General features: G+C 42.6%; 1 protein-coding gene across 2 annotated transcripts in view; it reads right to left on the bottom strand.

Annotated features, from left to right (window-relative positions):
- Positions 1-17,761, bottom strand: part of JAK1 (Janus kinase 1) — a 131,086-nt gene that overhangs the window by 25,860 nt on the left and 87,465 nt on the right. For both annotated transcript variants that reach the window (XM_047084247.1, XM_047084248.1), the window contains exons 4-9: positions 17,507-17,630; positions 11,682-11,835; positions 7,997-8,160; positions 5,933-6,272; positions 4,201-4,386; positions 153-310 (exon numbers count right to left, since the gene is read on the bottom strand). In XM_047084247.1, coding sequence (XP_046940203.1) covers positions 153-310; positions 4,201-4,386; positions 5,933-6,272; positions 7,997-8,160; positions 11,682-11,835; positions 17,507-17,630 — 1,126 coding nt within the window. The remainder of the gene's footprint in view (positions 1-152; positions 311-4,200; positions 4,387-5,932; positions 6,273-7,996; positions 8,161-11,681; positions 11,836-17,506; positions 17,631-17,761) is intronic.

Genomic DNA, 17,761 nt, shown 5'->3' with positions numbered 1-17,761 from the left:
CAGCAGGGAGGGATGGAAAAGAGGGCACCAAAAAAGTCCTAAACAACATGCTCAACTGGCCCCAACCTAATCAACTGATGACACCACACATCCCATCACTAAAATATGGTTCCGTTCACACCAAAGGGAACTGAAAAGTTTCCAGAACCAACCAGATGGGACCGTGACAACCATTCTGTATGTTGTGGACAATCAGTGGGGGAGCCACATCAGTGCAGAGGTAATGATGGGCATCCGCTGTGAGCCGGAAGTAGCCGTCTACCAGGGACACAAAGGACAAGGCCTCCTCGTGGGACGAAAGCTTCAGTTCCTGATGAGAGAGAAGACATGCCCGTGGTTACATCATGTGCCTACTACCTCAAGCAGCTGACTTTATGGGGAGGTACAGAGTGAAAAGATATTTAAAACACAATGGATGAGGCATGACCTCAAAAGGAAGCACTTTTTGCCGATAATAACTGTACCCCTTGCATTTATACAGGATTTTGACTCTCCATACTTTCTCATCTAGTGTCTTCAAACTACCAGATGAGGTATGGTGTGTTTGCATGGGAGGAAGGGCAAAACGGGCAGCTATGGCAGGCAGAAGACCTATGGAGAGGCTGCCACAGGGGTCTAGATGGAGGAACAAGTATAAAAGTACAGAGAGCTTAAAAAACAAAAAACAAACAAACAAACAAAAAAAGAAGTGGAGGGAGGAGCAGCAGAGCATGTGGAAGTGGTACTCTGGTCTTGGCACTAAGCAATGACTGACTCAGCACCCATTTTACAGAAAAGGAAACATAGGCACAGATGCTTCATCTCATATGGAGTTGGTCTAGAAGGTGAAACTCCGAAGTCTTAATCCAGGAATGGTCCCAGACAATGATGAGGTTGCTAGACTAAGTCCAGAGACCTCTGAGGGTTTGGAGGCGGCAGAGAGTCTTACTCAAAGTGGGAGAACAAAGGCAAAAATGGAGATGAGAGAGGGGATATCCACAGAAAGAAGGTTTTCAAAAAAAAATGCCTGGAGATAAAGACAGGTGAATTTTTTTTCTGTCTTGGTCATATAGCCCTGAACAAAAACTGACTATCTGAGAGAAGCCATGGGCTCAACCAGGAACATCTCCTGACGGAGGGGGGAATGGAAAGCCATTTAGAGCTTTGACTCACAAGAATATTAAAAAGCACCTGAGTCTTCTGAGGGCAGAATGGCATGTGAGTATAAGACTCTGTCCATAGTACTGGAGAAAGGACAGGCTGGTGGCAAAGAAAAACAGACAAAGGAGACAAATCAGTGAAAGAGAAAGGGGTGGACAGAAGCAACTAGAAAGGATGGAGGCAAGTGGGGCTAATGACAGCTACCTTGCCAAAGGAAGGGTCAGCTCTAGACTTGTGAGCCAAGGAGGCTAAGGCCACCACAGAGATGGTTATTCAGTAAGGAGACTCTGTACTAAGTGTGCTTCCTTTCACGTTACCTGGCATTGACCTGCAGATCCCCAAAGAGCAAATTCAGAGCAAATGGTCTGAATCGGGCAGCCCTTCCCCCAATCACCTAAAAGACCGAGACTACATAAGCACTTCCCTGAGAGAAGTCTGAGGAAATGGGAGACGTCAAGAAGAGGCAGAGAGAAGAGATAAATCAAGATATAGTTTGATAACATGCTAGCATCATGCTTTCCTGAAAGACCAGCAGCCAAAGTACTGCCTGGTCAAAGGGCTTGGAAATTCCATGGCTGGCAAGGGACAGTGGAAGGAGATAAAGAAGAGAAAGCATCACGCAGTGTTAACCCACAGGTTCTGGAGTCCGTTTACATGGGTTCACATCTTAGTATCTCCAACTTGCTATTATGGTTAAGCACATGCAATCGTCATTTTTACAGGTCAAAAACTGTCAAATATTGGCAATTTCAAATGGTTTAATCTTAAAGCTGTGTGACCTTGGGCAAGGTACCTAAGCTTTTTGTGCCTCAGTTTCCTCCTCTGTAAAATAGGGACAATAATACACCTACCTATAAGGTCGGTGAAAATGGAAAGAATTTACATTCACAAAGCATTTACAACAGGAAGTGTCTGGCATGTAGTAAGAGCTAGTATTTGTAGAGGAAAATGCAGTAACGAGGAGATGAAGTATTTATTTCTCCCCGCCTTCCTCCTGCAGCTGCCACAGACTCGCCAGCCCCTGTGGTCCGAGCGGGCGCTGACTGCAGTGCCCGACGTGACTCTGTCAGCCAGGATAGGATGGGGCGGGCTCACAGACACGGTACCAGCTGGCGGTGGCTTCTCCCCTCTGCTACATGCATCTTCAGGGTCTGACCGAGGTGAAGAGCCCGACCACGGCTGTGCCAAGCTCTTCCTCCCTGCAGTCTCTGGGGAAGAGAACGCTTTGGAGCTGGAGCTGCACATTCTTACTCCGTGACCCTGCACGAGTTTCCACACCTCTCCACAGTCTAGACCTCCCCTCCCCCCCGCCCAGAAACAGAGCCAAAATTCCTACATCTAAGATCCTTGTAAGGACTAAATAAAATAGTATAGACACAGCACAGAATCCAGGCTTATAGCTATGATATGCTGAATAAATGGCACTCATTTTTATCTTCTTCCTCCCTACATTCTCCATCTTCCCACTAACATCTATCTGGACTCTACTGCTTCTCCCTTCACTTTATTTTTCACTAGTTTCCTGATGAAATTAACTTATGTTTATTGTTTAAAAGGGGGGGAGATGAGGATAAAAATATTTAAATTATTCATAATCCCACCATAAATAACAGCTGTTAATATATTTTAAAATATTTATTTAAGAGAGAGAGTGCAAGCATGAGTGGGGAGAGGGACAGAGAGAGAGAGAAACTCCACTCCACACTGTGCTTGGAGCCCCACTCGGGGCTCAATCTCATGAGCCCATAGGATCATGACCTGAGTTGACATCAAGAGTCAGGTGCTTAACCATCCAGGGACCCTAATAGCTGTTAATACTTTATTTTTCTAAGAGCATGTGTGTGTATATACATATATGCATTTCTTTTAAAAATGTTTTGAACAAAATTGGTACCATTCTGTAGATAGTTTAATATTCTCCTTTTTTCCATTTACAAAGCATTTTTCCATATTACTAAAAAAATAACAATTTGTTTATATAGTATTTTACTACTCAGGTGAATTGTGATGAATTTTTCCTCTTCTCCTATTATTGTAGATTGGGGTAATTTTCAGTGATTTTACTCTGTAAATTCTGTTCGGGTACATTCTCATGCACAGACCACTGGCTTCATCTCTGTTTCTGGAAAACAGCACTAAGTTCCCAAATAGAGGTATATATAAATATTTTCAAGGCTTTTAGCACATGTTGCCAAACTGCTATCTAAAAGGTGTAACAAGAAGGCAAGTTACCCCAGCTATAAAAGAGTGACCATCTGTTCTCAACCCTATCACCAGATTCGTTCCCAACACTGAGTGTTATGTCACCCTCTTGACAGAGTATTTGCCACATTTAAGGCAAAGCGTGGTATTTCCCTGGTGCTGACTACCTTCGCCCCACGAGTGCCCGCCTCAACTGCCTGTGCTCTCCACGTGCTGTTGGCCATGACTTCCCCAACACAAACATGTTTATTTTGGCAGCGCTCCTACTTCCCCTGCCAAAAGCGGCCTGCTTGTCTAGATCATGTCCTCAAGTGATACCAAAAAAGAGGAAGTGAGATTGAACACCCCTTCCTCTGTCCGGAGTCACTTGGGTGTGCCTGACACCGTAACGGGGACTGCCACTGTGGGCACAGCCACCAGCCTGACAGGCTCCTGAAGTGCAAAGCGGGGTTTCCTGGAGACTTCTTCCCAGAAGGCTCCCCCAACTCAGCGGAGAGGCTGCACAGGGCCCTTGGGAGGAAATGCTAACATTCACCCATCTTGTTTTCCTTCAAATCCACTAACTTTTGTGAACTAAGTATTTATGCTAAAATGTCTTTGGGAGAGCAGCAAATCCTGAAAAGTAGATACACATTGGCAAGACCAAAGAAAGGCTCCAGAACGTACCAGTATAACTCAAAAACCAACATGGATAATGCCAATGTCAGCAAGAGGGATTTCTGGCTGAAGTAAGAAAGAAAATCATCAGATTTTCTCCTTGGGACAGGAGCTCTGCAAGCATGTGCTGCCTAACTGTCCTCAGCAAAGTCTGCCTCTTATCACTGGATCCAAACAGAATTGCCTCCAGAGCAAACTTACCATTTTTTTATTGTCCTGCTTATTGATGCTGACCACACACTCCTTTATTACAATGTGAGTGATTTCAGGGAAGTAAGAAAAATTGTTCCACTCTTCCCGGATTTTGTTTTTCTCCTCATCTTTCTTGTGTTTATTTTCCAGCTTTTTCCATTTCAGTTTGTTTTTTTCCTTTTCAACAGGAACAACCTGATAAGATGCATTAAAGTGCCAGAGTTAAGTTGCTTTCTCATTTCCTATTGGCAAAAAAGGTCAACGCTTCTGGAAAACTAAAACAGAGGCTACATTCAAGGAGAAGAAAGCCAGCCTGCCTGGATCTACACAGGAATTAGAACAGGTGGCACATGTGGGCTTAGGATGGCAGTTTAGTGTCCCATCAGGGAATCTTGGGATTTTATACCTGGCAGGAACCTTAATGAGCACTCTGACTAAACTCTTTAAATCATCTCTATTGTACCAGTCAAGTCAGAAAGGGAAATAACTGCCCACTAGACAGGCATCCACCCTCAGGTCCTCTCACTTCCGGACTGATGGATATTTCAACACAGGCAGAGAACATGTTCTTCCCAAATGTGGCTGCACAGAACATGAGCTTTCTCCTTTTAGAATCTAACACAGATTATTTTTAACATTCTAACAATATCCAAGATGAAACTTTCAAAAGAAGATATGAATCCCATGCTTGAATAATCTGCCAGTTATTAACTAGTTAGGTCATCAATTTGAGCCTCCAGTTCCCCGTCCATAGAACAGATCTTATATTTCACCAGGTTCTTTGAGGATTAGTTCTCATTAACAGTGTATCTACTATATAAAAAGCACTTGGTTAAGTTTTAGGCATTGTTATTTTAGCATGAATAAACCAGGAGAAAATAAAAATAGCCTTGGCTTTAACATTATGATTGATAATTATAACGATGATGATGGCAGCTATAATAGTTTTCAAACATTTATTACATGCTGGGCTTTGTGCTGACTGACATTCAATTCTCTCAACAACTCCATGAGGCAGATACATTAAGTACCTCCATTTTACAGATGAGTAATATGTAGCTGATATAGGGGAAGGAATGCCCAAAGCTACAGAACTACAAATAGTGGAGCTAGGACCTGAACCAGGACTATTTAGGTTTAAAACCCATGCTTTTAAACCACTCTGCCCCCTTGCCTCATCCAACAAACACTTAAAAAAGCAGCTTTAAATTGCAAAATCAATTACCCTATCTCACGGAGCCAGAAGTCTAAATTCAACTCTTGGCACTATCGTTTATTAGTTAGTTATGACCTTGGGCAAGTTTCTTAACTTCTCTGGGCCTCTTTGTGTTCATCTATAGAATAGAGACAACGATAGGACTCCCCTCAAGGCTTTCTTCTTCTTCTGTTTTTTTTCGTTTTTTTTTTTTTTTTTTTTTAAGGAATAAATGAGTAATACATGTAAAATGCTTAGAAAAGTACTTAGTACATGGTAAGTGCTCAATAAATATCTGCCATTATTATTAATATTATATATGCTATTGTTACATTTCTCTATTTCCCTACAGAACTCAATAAATATTTATTTAGGATAAATAAATATTCGTGAAGACAATAAAAGATGAATGATACATGGTCTCTAACCTGAAGACACTTGTCTGACAGGGGTGATGGACATGCAAATGGGTAATCCCAACAGGATAAACAGAATAGGTATGTGACACAGGATGGTCTCTTCCACCAGCCACCTATCACCACTTACATTTGGTTTCTGTCTCCACTGGATTCCAAGATTTCCAGTTACCATCACTTCATAGAGAATGTTTCCACTGTCATCTGGATGAAACCAATTCATCTCATTTTCTGACGAAATCAGTAACATGGAAGTCTCAAATATTTCAGCACCATAATGTTTTGTCAAAGTCTCCAAGGTCGCCAGGTATTTCACCTTCAGGTCATGAGTAGATACACTGCTGTCACAGATGGTCTTGTTGTTAAATTCCTTTAGGAAATCCTTGAAAACGTTATTTATCCGCATCCTGGTGAGAAGATTCCTCTGCCTGATGGACTTATTCAATGTTTCTGGGATATATCGCTTGTAGCTAAAACAAAGTAGGAAAATATGTCTGTATGTCATGCACAGGCCAGCATAGAATAGTACAGAAACCAACCTAGTCTAGAAATCTTCCTTCCATGTACTGCCCCATAGGAAAGGAGGACCTGCTCCCAGAGGGTCTTAGATGGAGTAAGCACTAGGCTGAAAATCATAAGGAGATGGAGGTGAACAGGGACTGAAAGAGAAAGAAAAGCACATGTTCACAGACAGTACTGAGATGGGAATTCCTACAAGTATCATCCAATTTTCTGGGTTGCAAAGGGAGGCAGCAAAATGGACTTATCTGTGTTTTTGCTTGCCAGCGTCACTGTTCCTGTGCACATTAAGTACTCACATGAACAGTTATTAAGATTCAGCATCAGTTAGAAGGTGGTGTGAGAGGAGGCAAGAGTGATTATAGAGGCTCTGTAGGCTCTACTTTTAGGTTTTATAATTTTTCTATAAAGATCACATATTGCTTTTACAAGAAATGGGAAAAACACATAAAATCCAATTAAATATAAAAGACCTCGTGTCTGCCATGTGGAAGTGTCCCAGAAGAATTAAATGGATTGGCAAGGAAACTGAACGATCAATTACTTATGCAGGTGCTAATAGGAAAGTATCTATGACTAACAAGAGTCTTGACAAACTGACAGACTGCTGGAAGGAGCCGGTTTTAAGAACAGTATGAACACCCATGAAAGAAAGAACAAACTGGAAACCAAACCAGTGGAGAGACCAGTCTGCCTAATACTCTCAGACCTGAGACAGCATCTGGCCCTGGGTAATCCCTGCTGCACGAATGGTTTCATGACAGTGGAAAATTGTCAAGTTTAGAATTTATCCCCAACAGATATTGTGACATTTCAGATTAATGTAATAGAGAGTAAGATCAGAGGAGAGCTGTCATTTTTTACCTTTGTCTCATGAAAAAGTAAAGAGGGGGTACCCGGAGCAAAAGTCATGGAAAAAAGAGAAAGCAGCAGTACAGCATCTATCTAACCAGCCCTGCATCACTGAGGGGCAGCCCGGCACCTGCTCCAGACTCTGCTCAAGGGCAAGATACAAGAAGGAAGCTTATGGGAAGGTGCATGCTGACTATCTCAAATAAAAGAGCTATATTAACTTGTTCTTCAAAATGAATCTGTCTTCTTTTACGACATTCACAGCAACTCCTTGGTAAATACATACATACAAATATTATACAGATGGGTAGAAATTATGCAGTTTGACGACACCTTCACAAAGACTTGATCATGAATGCTATTTTAAATAAATGCCATTTTCTTGAGGTACTATCCTTCACATCAGATAAACAGCTCTCTAGTGAACTCCAGTTCAGGCTGTGGATGACAGTAGCTGCCTGTAGAACAACACTCAGAAGGATTTCAGGACAGCTCCGGCACAAAAGGAAAAAACGCCTTGACAGATGGCAATGCCCACCACGGGAAGAGAGGCAAAGGGCAGGCATGTGGGCCACCAATTTGATTGGTATCGCTCATCCAGAACTTTCACCAGAGTGCAAATTTCTGAGGTCATGAGTCCATGTTCAAAATCAAGACACGACTGTAATTGTGCTACCTTTTATAAATGTTCTAAAAAAAGATCTAGGCGCTGCAGAGAGCAGTGGTCAGCCAAAAACTGGCAGGGGTTAAACTGAGATGTCAGGGAATGTATAAAAATAACACTGTCCCCACGATCAACTCTTCAGCCAGCAGGAAGATTTACCTGATGTCCTTGGGCAGTTCTGGCAATTGCATCTTCTTCATCATGGCGTAGTGGGAGATGGCCAGGACAGCCATTCCCAGACACTCGTTCTCAATATCGTGTCCATCCTGCTCGGTCTTGGGGTCTCGAATGGGAGCCAGGCATTTGACCAAATCATATTGTCCCTTAGGAGCAGAGGTGAAAAGAAATGAACCACCAGATTTTCTGTGTCTCTAGTCTTAACAGAAAGGTTCCCCACACAGGGAGGTGCCACCCAGAAAAGTAGCGATGACACAAACGAGGTTTATAGATTCTCTGGCACCAAAGCTCCTTCTCAAAAGTTGGGCACGAGGGGGCTCAGGAAATGTTCTCCCCAGGAATAAATTTCATTTATTTAACAAATGTTTACCGAGCACCATGCGAGCTGCTGATGAATAGCACAAACACGTGGAGCCCTTTCGCAGGACTTATCCTATAAATGACCGTGGCCGGCAGCATGTTCTGGGCTTGGACGGCACCAGGGCAAGGGAGGGTGACACCTGGCTGGGGTTGGCTCATTAATTCCACAAACATATACTGAGATATCCTAGCGTAGGCACTGGCTGTATAACTGACAGCACATCACATCTCATTCTGATGGTGAGTTAGAGAAAGGGCAAGTGAATCATTGCCACACAGGAGTTTTTCGACACCTGCTGGTTAAGTTTCTAGTAGTGAAACATATCACCAAAATATACCCCCTCCCATTGGAGGTGCACAGCATTCCAAGACCCAGTGAGGGCTTCAAAAACAAAAAAAGCTAAAGAGCAGTCCCTGTCTTCTACAGAGTACAAGTACACCACCTGTCTTGTACAGAGTAATGATGATGCCAGTGCTACCTCCCCTTTGTGAAACCCTAGCCCCAGTGCCAGACTGCGGGCTAGGTTCCCTTTATTTATTGTTTCATTCAATCCTCCCAACAACCCTATGACGTAGGTGCTGACATCATCCATCACCTCTACCTAACAGATGAGGAATGTAAGGCACCCAAAAGTTACATCACTGCACTCACCCATGTGGTAATTATTGATTACTGGGAACCAATTATGGGCCAGATGTTATTCTAGGGGCCAGGGGTATACATAGCAGTAAGCCAAACTGTGTTCCTGACCTCAGGGAGATTCCATGTTGAGAAGAAAGAATAAACAAACAGGAATATAGAACATCAATATAGTTATAGTTATGAGAATAGTTCTTTAATATAGATAGAACTTTAATATATAGTTATTTAATATAGTTCTTTAATATAGAACTATATAACATAATATAGTTATAAAGAACAAAGTCAAGTGGAAAGACAGAATGCCATGGGAGCTGGGACCCAGGAAGTGGTGGGGGAAAGTCAAACCTAGATGTGACTCCAGGGCTATGGTTCATCAACACTGTGCTGCAGCCACTCAACTTTACTAATGTCAAGCACACTGAAATCTTTAGCCTTTCTCTCGGTGGAACAGAGGTAGTGTGAAATCTAGGGGTGCTGTTTCCACATAAGTGAGACACTCACTTTCTCTGAAGGGACTTTAGTTTAGTGGTTTCTGGATGGAGGGTTCTCACTGCGGCTGTTTTTCTTTCCCAGATAGGATTTATTTCTCTCTGGTAAGAACAGGACACCGTCAACCTCCACAAACTACTAAGGACCAACAAGAATCATTTCTGCCGGCAACGTGTGAAGAAGCAGAACAAAATATGAAACTATTTTGATTGACTGTGATTTTCTGTAAATATCACTGTACAACCACCTCAAGTAACTCATTCCTGAACCTCTGAGAGGTCAGATTCTAATGCAATACTTACTCTTGAAGTATGGTGCACTATTCCTTTGAATATATAAAGCTGGGAGGTTGAATAAAAAACGATCGATCTGAAAATGGCCAGTTTTCTGGCCAGAAACTAAAGCTGTGCAATGGAATATAACTGGGACATAAAAATCACACGTGAAAGTATATCTTAAAGAAATAGAACACATCTATAAACACTTCTGTAAACTCACTTCCTACCTGAAATCTCTCCATAGGCATCTCCAAATGAGAATGCCTCATTCCCAACCCTTCTCCAACCTGCTCCTCCCTGCCTTCTCTACTTAGGGAACGACTCCATTATCTATCAAACAAGGCCCAAAATGGAAACCTCAAAATCACCTTTGATACTTCGGATTCTCTCCCCTTGCACAGCCAACTGATCAGCAAATCCTATCAATTCTCCCTCCAGAATTGTAGGTCCCCCATTTTTCTCCAAACTCTACTGCCACCACCACTAAGCCAAACCAGCATCTTGTCTCACGTGGACCAACGTGGCACATGATCTGCTCCTCACTGGCCCCACCAGTAACACTCCTTCCCATCACCCTCCTCTCCTCCAGCCACACTGACTCTCCTCTCAGCTCCCACCTGCCTCACAGTCTTCCCACATTCTGTTCCCTCTCTATCAGATGCTTTCAACCAGGGAGATTTTGCCCCATAGGGGAGATCTGGCAATGTCTGGAGACAGTTTTGATTGTCACAATTGGTGGGATGGCATCTAATGAGCGGAGGCCAGGAATGTGGGTAAATGTCATACAACACACAGGGCAGTCCCTCAGAGCAAAAAACCATCCAGCCCACAATGTCAGCAGTGCTGTTGAGAAACTGCTCTAACGGAGAAGAAATATTTTCCCCTCTCCTTCCTTAGAACTGCAGACTCCTCCTTCTTCCAGATTCATAGAAGTGTCACCTCCTTAGAGACCTTCTCCCATCACACGATTTAAATCAGACTTTCCCAATCAAACCCCCTCCCTATATTCTCTATCACAAAAGCTTTCTCCTTCATAGCACTTCTGACCATTCTTATGTGTTCCATATGTATCATTTTACTTGTTCTCTGTTTGCCCAGCTTGATTTTGTATCTGCTGCTTGCAGAGACCACATCTGTCTTGTTCACCATAGTATCTGCAGTGCCTCAGCAAACAGTACACAGGAGTAAATATTTGTTGAATGAATGAATGATTATGAAGCCATTAAAACAGCATAGATTTATATTTTTAACTGACATCTGAAAGATCATCAATAGAATGGACAAAAAAGCAGTTTACAAAAATGATAGGGTATTTTCAAAAAACTACACGGTACACAATATACACCTGCATGGTAACATCAGGAAGCAGATCACCAAAAACGCTGGTTATCTCTGGGGAATGCAATTCAGGGACTCTAACTTCTCTTCTGGCTTTTATCTAGTGTCTAATCTTCCCACCCCACTACCGCTGTGACTCAGAGCGGACACCTCCTGCCTTCCCAAACGTTACTCTGACTGCTGAGATGTCCCCATTCACCCCACTGAACTACACCCTCCCTCACCTGCAGCTTCCCTCTGCTCTCTCCACGGGAGGCAGTGCAGATGAGAAGTGAAATGATAGGAGGTAAGGGAAAAAGAAAGGAACAGGGAAGAAGCGATGCCTCGAAAATCCCCAAGTGGGACAACCAGCCCCTTGGGACGCCGAACTGCTGCCTCTCCCCTCCTCGTTCTGGGCAAGTCCTAGGGCAGCAAGGACAGCCATAAGACAGAGCAGAGCAGGAGAGGAGGCCATAAAACATCCTAGCCACCAATGAGTCCAGCCACACCAGGCGGTCTGAACCTGTGATGCCTCAGCCATCCCGGGCCCTCCAGCTTCTCCCGGGCCCAGACTTCTCACCTGAGCAAACAGATACTCCAGGGAGCTGGCGTCAAGGAGAGGGGTTGCATCTGGAACTTTTTTTTTCTCATAGCCATTTTTCTGCTTCTTCGGAGAATGTCGCCATACAGACTGCTCATTATCATTGGTCCCATGCCAGTTGGTGAAATAGAACCTAGAAGGCAGGAAGATAAGTGTCAATTTGGGGAAGGGGACATTCGAATGCATGGGAGAGGTGTCCTTGTTGTACCCAGAGTGCTCAATGCCGGAGGCTAAATTTCCCTGGAAAGCAAGCGTTTGCTTGCTTTTCCACTGTATAGCACGTCACTGGTTAGAAGGTCCTTTTTCTTTTCGCTCTTACAAGCACTCTGTGAACAGCATCCTGCCAGAACCTGTCTGTGACTCAAGGAGATAAAGTGACTTTCCACTACGTCTTCCTAAATAGGAAAACATGCGGACTAGATGCAAGAGCTGGTCCAGCAACTCCCTTTACCTTTAATAATGCTATCCTGCCTTGAATCCAAGACCTATTTAATTGACATTTTAACATTTCTATTCAAGAAAATGTAGTTTCGTTGTCTAATCAAGATGCACAATTAATGTGGCAGTGCTTCCTATTTCCCAGACTGCTGTTATTTAATTGATGGCTTATCTTACAATGAATAGAGTTACAAATAGAAGAAATACATGAGCACTACTTACAAGCGGCAGCTTGCAGTGCTGTGAATAAAATTAATAAGCACTTTATGCCATTTAATCCTTACAGCAACTGCTCAAGGTAGGTTTCACTGTTCCTATTTTACAGCCAAGGAAAACAGAGATTCCAAAAGGTGAGGTGAACTGACCCCAAGCCGCTTCTCTTAACTACTACAAGCCTCTGCCACCTGTAGGGGAAATGCAGTGAGTTCTTGAGTGTGTGAAAGTGACTGAGCCAAGCTGGCGCAGGCCATCTATAGGTTACAGATTCAACTGGTACCTGGGTCTTTCTCCCTTGACGTGCCCGTGTGCTGGCAAAACCACCATGGCATAAAGAAGCAACAAATAAAATTTCCTCCCAAAAAAGTGCTGCCACTAAACTCAGACATCTGTCACTGAGCTGTATTTGCAACGCCTACACGTGGCAGGCCCTTTTGCCAGGCTGGGATTCAAAGGGCCTGGTCTCCATACTCTTGTGAGTTCCTTGTCTATATGTCTACATGGCAACCAGTCAAATCCAACAATAACAATAAAGAAACATACAAGGGGCATGTCTCATAAGCGGGACTAGAATGTGACTTTCATGGAGCCCAGTTTTTCCTTCCTTCATAAAAAAATATTAAAAGTTGTATTTTGCAACCACGTTGATATAAAGATAAATATAATCCAGCTTGGATTTTTTTTCTGGTTTTAATGAAATTAAAACACTTTTCTGAGTCTTTAAAAATATTATGAGCCCTAGGCACTGTGCCCAATAGATAAGATGTCCCTGGACATAAGGGAGTCTTTGATGAGGTGCCAAACAAGGGAAAAACCATCCTCTACTGCCAGGGGAAGGGAGAAAGGGTTGGGAAGGGAAGTTGGGGCCAGAATAAATAAATGCCAGGCTTTAGAGCCTGGACCAGACACAGCAGGCAGAGGAGACGGCAAGGCAAGATCACGTCAGGCAGGATGCCCCGGAAGAAAGCCCCATGGAAGATGGACTGAAATGACAGAGACCAAATCAGATGCCTATGGAAATAGTCTGGACAATGCTATGAGCTCTGTGGAGGCAGATGCCTCAGTGGTCTTGCTCAGCACTGAATCTCCGGGCATATAACAGTTGCTTAACACATCATTGTCAGATGAATAAACAAGAAATGAATGAACAAATTCAGGGAGTAGCAATTAACATGGCGAGGGAAGGATGGATACAGAAGTTAGTATAAAAGTAAAATCAGTATTTTAGAACTTTCAGGGATTCTATACACCTCATCTTCCCTATGACTTATGAAAGTGACTGAGAATTTGACTGTGGGTTTTGGTAGCTCTCACTCACACACAGAAAGAACACATATCCAGGAGCCCACGTGCAGCATAAACCACAGCTGTGGGATTGTCCTCTCACTCTCCTATGTGAGAGGGGATCGGGTGCCCACAGCTATCTGCTGATGAAGAGGCTGGCACTTCTATCCCTAGACTGAAGAATCTACTTTTCAAGGACAGATGGAGCACAGGATGGGAGGACTCAGCCAGGATCAGCGATCCAAGATAGGCAGGAAGTAAGGGTGAACTGGCTCTACCAACTGAGCAAATACAGGAAAATCTGACATTGGGGCAGAAAAAAAATTGACGAGGACACAGCCAATTCCTCTGGCTACTGAGTCAAGTCCAAAATGGAGAGTTCTCATCATTCACACAATAACCAGATATCTATTAGAAGTTTTCGGGATCTGTCTAGAAGGAGACAGGTGAAAAGGCAACGAACAGGACAATGAAGACAGTAACTAAGGGCTTGCGAACACTTACCCTATGCCAGGTACTCTTTATACAAACAAACAAAGCAGGGCTCTCCCGGAAGGGCAGGCCGACAGGTACATTCCTTTTGGTAGTGGAGGAAGGCAGAGAGAAGATGAGAATTATGTGCAACATGGAAGGGTACCTGGGAAAAGTAAAAGAGTCTCTAGGATGCAGGAGGTTGTTTGAAAGAGAAGCCATGAAGACAGATTTTCCCTGAACCGGTCCAAGGCATGGTCCTCTTCTGCCACATCCCACTGAGTCTCTATGAGAAAGAGTCCTTGGACCTGGCAAATCAAGGGCCCAACATACTCCCTTTGGGCAAAACACAATCTCCAGTCGGGTCTGAACAAAAACATTCTTCCAGGCTGTTATCTGAGCCCTGTGAGACCAGCTTCAGTTTGGAAATCTTTTGGCAAGATGTTCAGACAAGATAAGGCTGAGGAGATCAAACTACCTTGTGGCTCCATCACTTCCGTAAAGGTTGAAAGGAGCCTAAGACAAGGCTGGATCTCTAGAAATTGCCCATAGTCAAAGGCTGACAGCTTTCTATTTAATAAGATGACAAAACAAAAAACAAAAGCCTTTAAATCAGTGACTACCAAAATCAACACCTTCCTAATTTTACCCTAATAAGACAAAACTAGAAGGTACACTGAAGACAGACACTCTACGTTTTTAAAATTCAAGTATAATTAACATACAGTGTTCTGTTAGTTTCAGGTGTACAATGATTCAACAATTCTGTAACATTCCTGGAAGAAAATACAGGCAGTAACCTCTTTGACATCGGCCACAGAAACCTTTTTCTCCTTTAGCAAGGCAAACAAAAACAAATTTAACTATTGAGACTACACCAAAATAAAAGGCTTTTGCACAGGGAAGGAAAACCCTCAACAGAACAAAAAGACAACCTACCAAATGGGAGAAGATAATTGCAAATTATATATCCAATAAGGGATTAAGATCCAAAATAAAGAATTTACACAAATAACCAAAAAACAAATAACTCAATTAAAAACTGGGCAGAAGACATGAAAAGACATTTTTCCAAGAAGAAATACAGATGGCCGACAGACACATGGAAAGATGCTCTACGTTCCTTTTTAAAATTAATCACCAAGATGTTCATCAAACTGGGGCCACACACAAATTCCTAGGATTGGAACATGCTAATGGGAAAAAATAAAGAATAGCATAAATAAATATAGTATGATAGCTGTGTAGATTCCTTTTCAGAATGGCATGGAGGAATGACAGAGGAAGGAAGAGGGAGGGGGAGAGAGGTAGACAGACCTATCAAGGAGATACGACTTCCTTGCAAGTCTTTGAGAAAATTATATTACAGATGACTGCATATTCTAAGTTTATGTTTAGATATTATACACAAGGAATTCTCCTTAGGTTTCTACAGAACTCTACTAACAGATAGTGAAATTCATTTGAATGAAAAAGGAAATATTCTTTTTCATAAAAAAGAATATGCTTATCTTATACTAAGACACATTATAAAATAATAACCATTAAAAATCATGATCTAAAAACAGAATCTTATAATTGAAGCACAGAGTGTTTCCCAAAATAGAGCCGGGATTCCACTGAAATAGTCCCTAACATTTGTTTTCATATGACACCTTCTACAGTGGTGAGATTAGGAGGTTTCAAAGTTTTTGTAGTTTGTTGTAACGCAAATGTTTTAGCTTAGGGTGGGATCTTTTTTTCCAAGTTCAAAGAGCCTGTGGTAACAAAGCAATATCCTGTTGAAGCTCGATGTCAGGTACAAAGTCAAGGTGCCAAAAATGAAGTAGTTGTGCACTTCCTGGCAGCTAACAGAACAGGGAGGAGGCAAAGACAGCCCCTAATAGTGAGGTATTCACACAATCCACAAAGACAAGTGCCTCAAGGAGGGTTCTGGGGCGGACAAGAGGATTCACTAGGTGTGTGACTTTGTGTAACTCACTTCTCCACTGTGGACATCAGTTCGCCCCTAAACAATGAACAATAGTTGAACTAGGTAAATTCAGGTCTTATCCAAGTCCCAAGTTCTACCATTCCAAACTCTGAGCCAAGTAGACAAACCTAGAGGGAAAGAACTAGAATTCGGTGACATGCCCCCTTCCTAGACTGTCGGCTGCAAATAACACGTTTTAATGCTGGTTCACACAGACAACCCCCAGGCCACAGAAAGCAAGATTACACTTTGAAAAACAATCCAAATATAGTCAGAAGGCTCAGTTGGGTGGGGTGAATGTTTCCCTAAATCTGGGGCGAGAAATCTCACATGGTACACACCTCTCCTCTTAAGGTGAGACCTTGGGTGAGTACAAAAAGAAAAAAATAGTCAGCCCTAGAATGATTATCAAAGAAAGCAGATCTGGTTCAACTGCTGCTGAGAAAAACATCCAGACCATTCTGGAATGTTAGCAACTCCACCAACTTCCCGAAGAAGCAGCATCTAAGCTACCATGGAGATGCTCTGAGATCCCCGAGGGTGTTTCCAGCAACTCCCTACGTTCCATCAGCAACTGAGCCAATCTGCCGGTTTCATCACATCTATGTAAGTCAAGATCCTTTTCAAAAAGTATTCACCCTGTTTATAAGCTCCTTTGCTAAAAGCACACTCAGTTGTGCTTAACTAGTATCTAACAAACATTTTCAATTCTAGGTAACAGAGCAAAAATGTTTATAAACTCAAGACACTACAGTGAAGTAGTGACTGCCTATGACACCTTGGGAGACTATGTGACATTTAAGGAAGTCTACAATACAAGAGAAAAGGCAATACCCATCAGAAGAAAAATGAGAGTCCCACCCACTAGGCAAAAATTCTCAGGGAGTCAATCAAAACATCTACCCCTTGAGAGCAACAGCAACCTGGAATTTATAGGGAACCACTTCAGGCGGTGCTTCTCAAACTCTTTAGCTGCAACTCTTAAGAAGAAATATTTTATTGTATCATGAGCTGGTATATACACTTGCATATCTCAAACAGAAGTTTTAAAACAATATTCTTGGGATATGTATATATGCTGATATTACTTATTCTTGCCTGTTTCTTTTTTCAAAAACATTCTGGTCACAACTCATGAAATTAAACTCATAACCATGACTCATCACTTGAAAAACTCTGCCATAGTACACTAATTCTTTTCAAAATACCCTCTGCATCATAACGATTTCTTTTCTACAATGTGGCAAATGGTCAAATTCATCTTGAATTGCATTCCAAATACTGAAGAAGTCCTTTCTCATACCAAGCAAATATAAAACTTACCAATTACAAAATGACTACAAATCTTCTTAGTAAGTGACTCAGGCCTCCAAGCTAACTGTCATCCTCCCCCTGCAAGAGGAAGCCAAGCAGGCACCCATACCTCATCCGGTAGTGGAGCCGGAGTGATGTCTTGTCGTCAACTGTGATCGTGCGATTCGGAGCGTACCAAAGCTTGGTGTTCTCATCATACAGGGCAAAAAGGTTGTGACACAGAGGAGAGATACCTGGGGAAAAAGTAAAACACGTATCAGAAAATTAAAGATAGATACATTAGGCCATCTGCTTCCAAAGCATGATATACACAAAGACAAGAAATTCTCTTATCCAAAGAATTTAGGTCACATTTTGTATCCTC

Source organism: Lynx rufus, unplaced genomic scaffold, assembly GCF_022079265.1.
Source record: "Lynx rufus isolate CCGP_SWC_20201006 ecotype Redwood Valley unplaced genomic scaffold, mLynRuf1.p SCAF_2, whole genome shotgun sequence".
NCBI lineage: Eukaryota > Metazoa > Chordata > Mammalia > Carnivora > Felidae > Lynx > Lynx rufus.
This window is presented reverse-complemented; position numbering and strand designations above follow the sequence as displayed.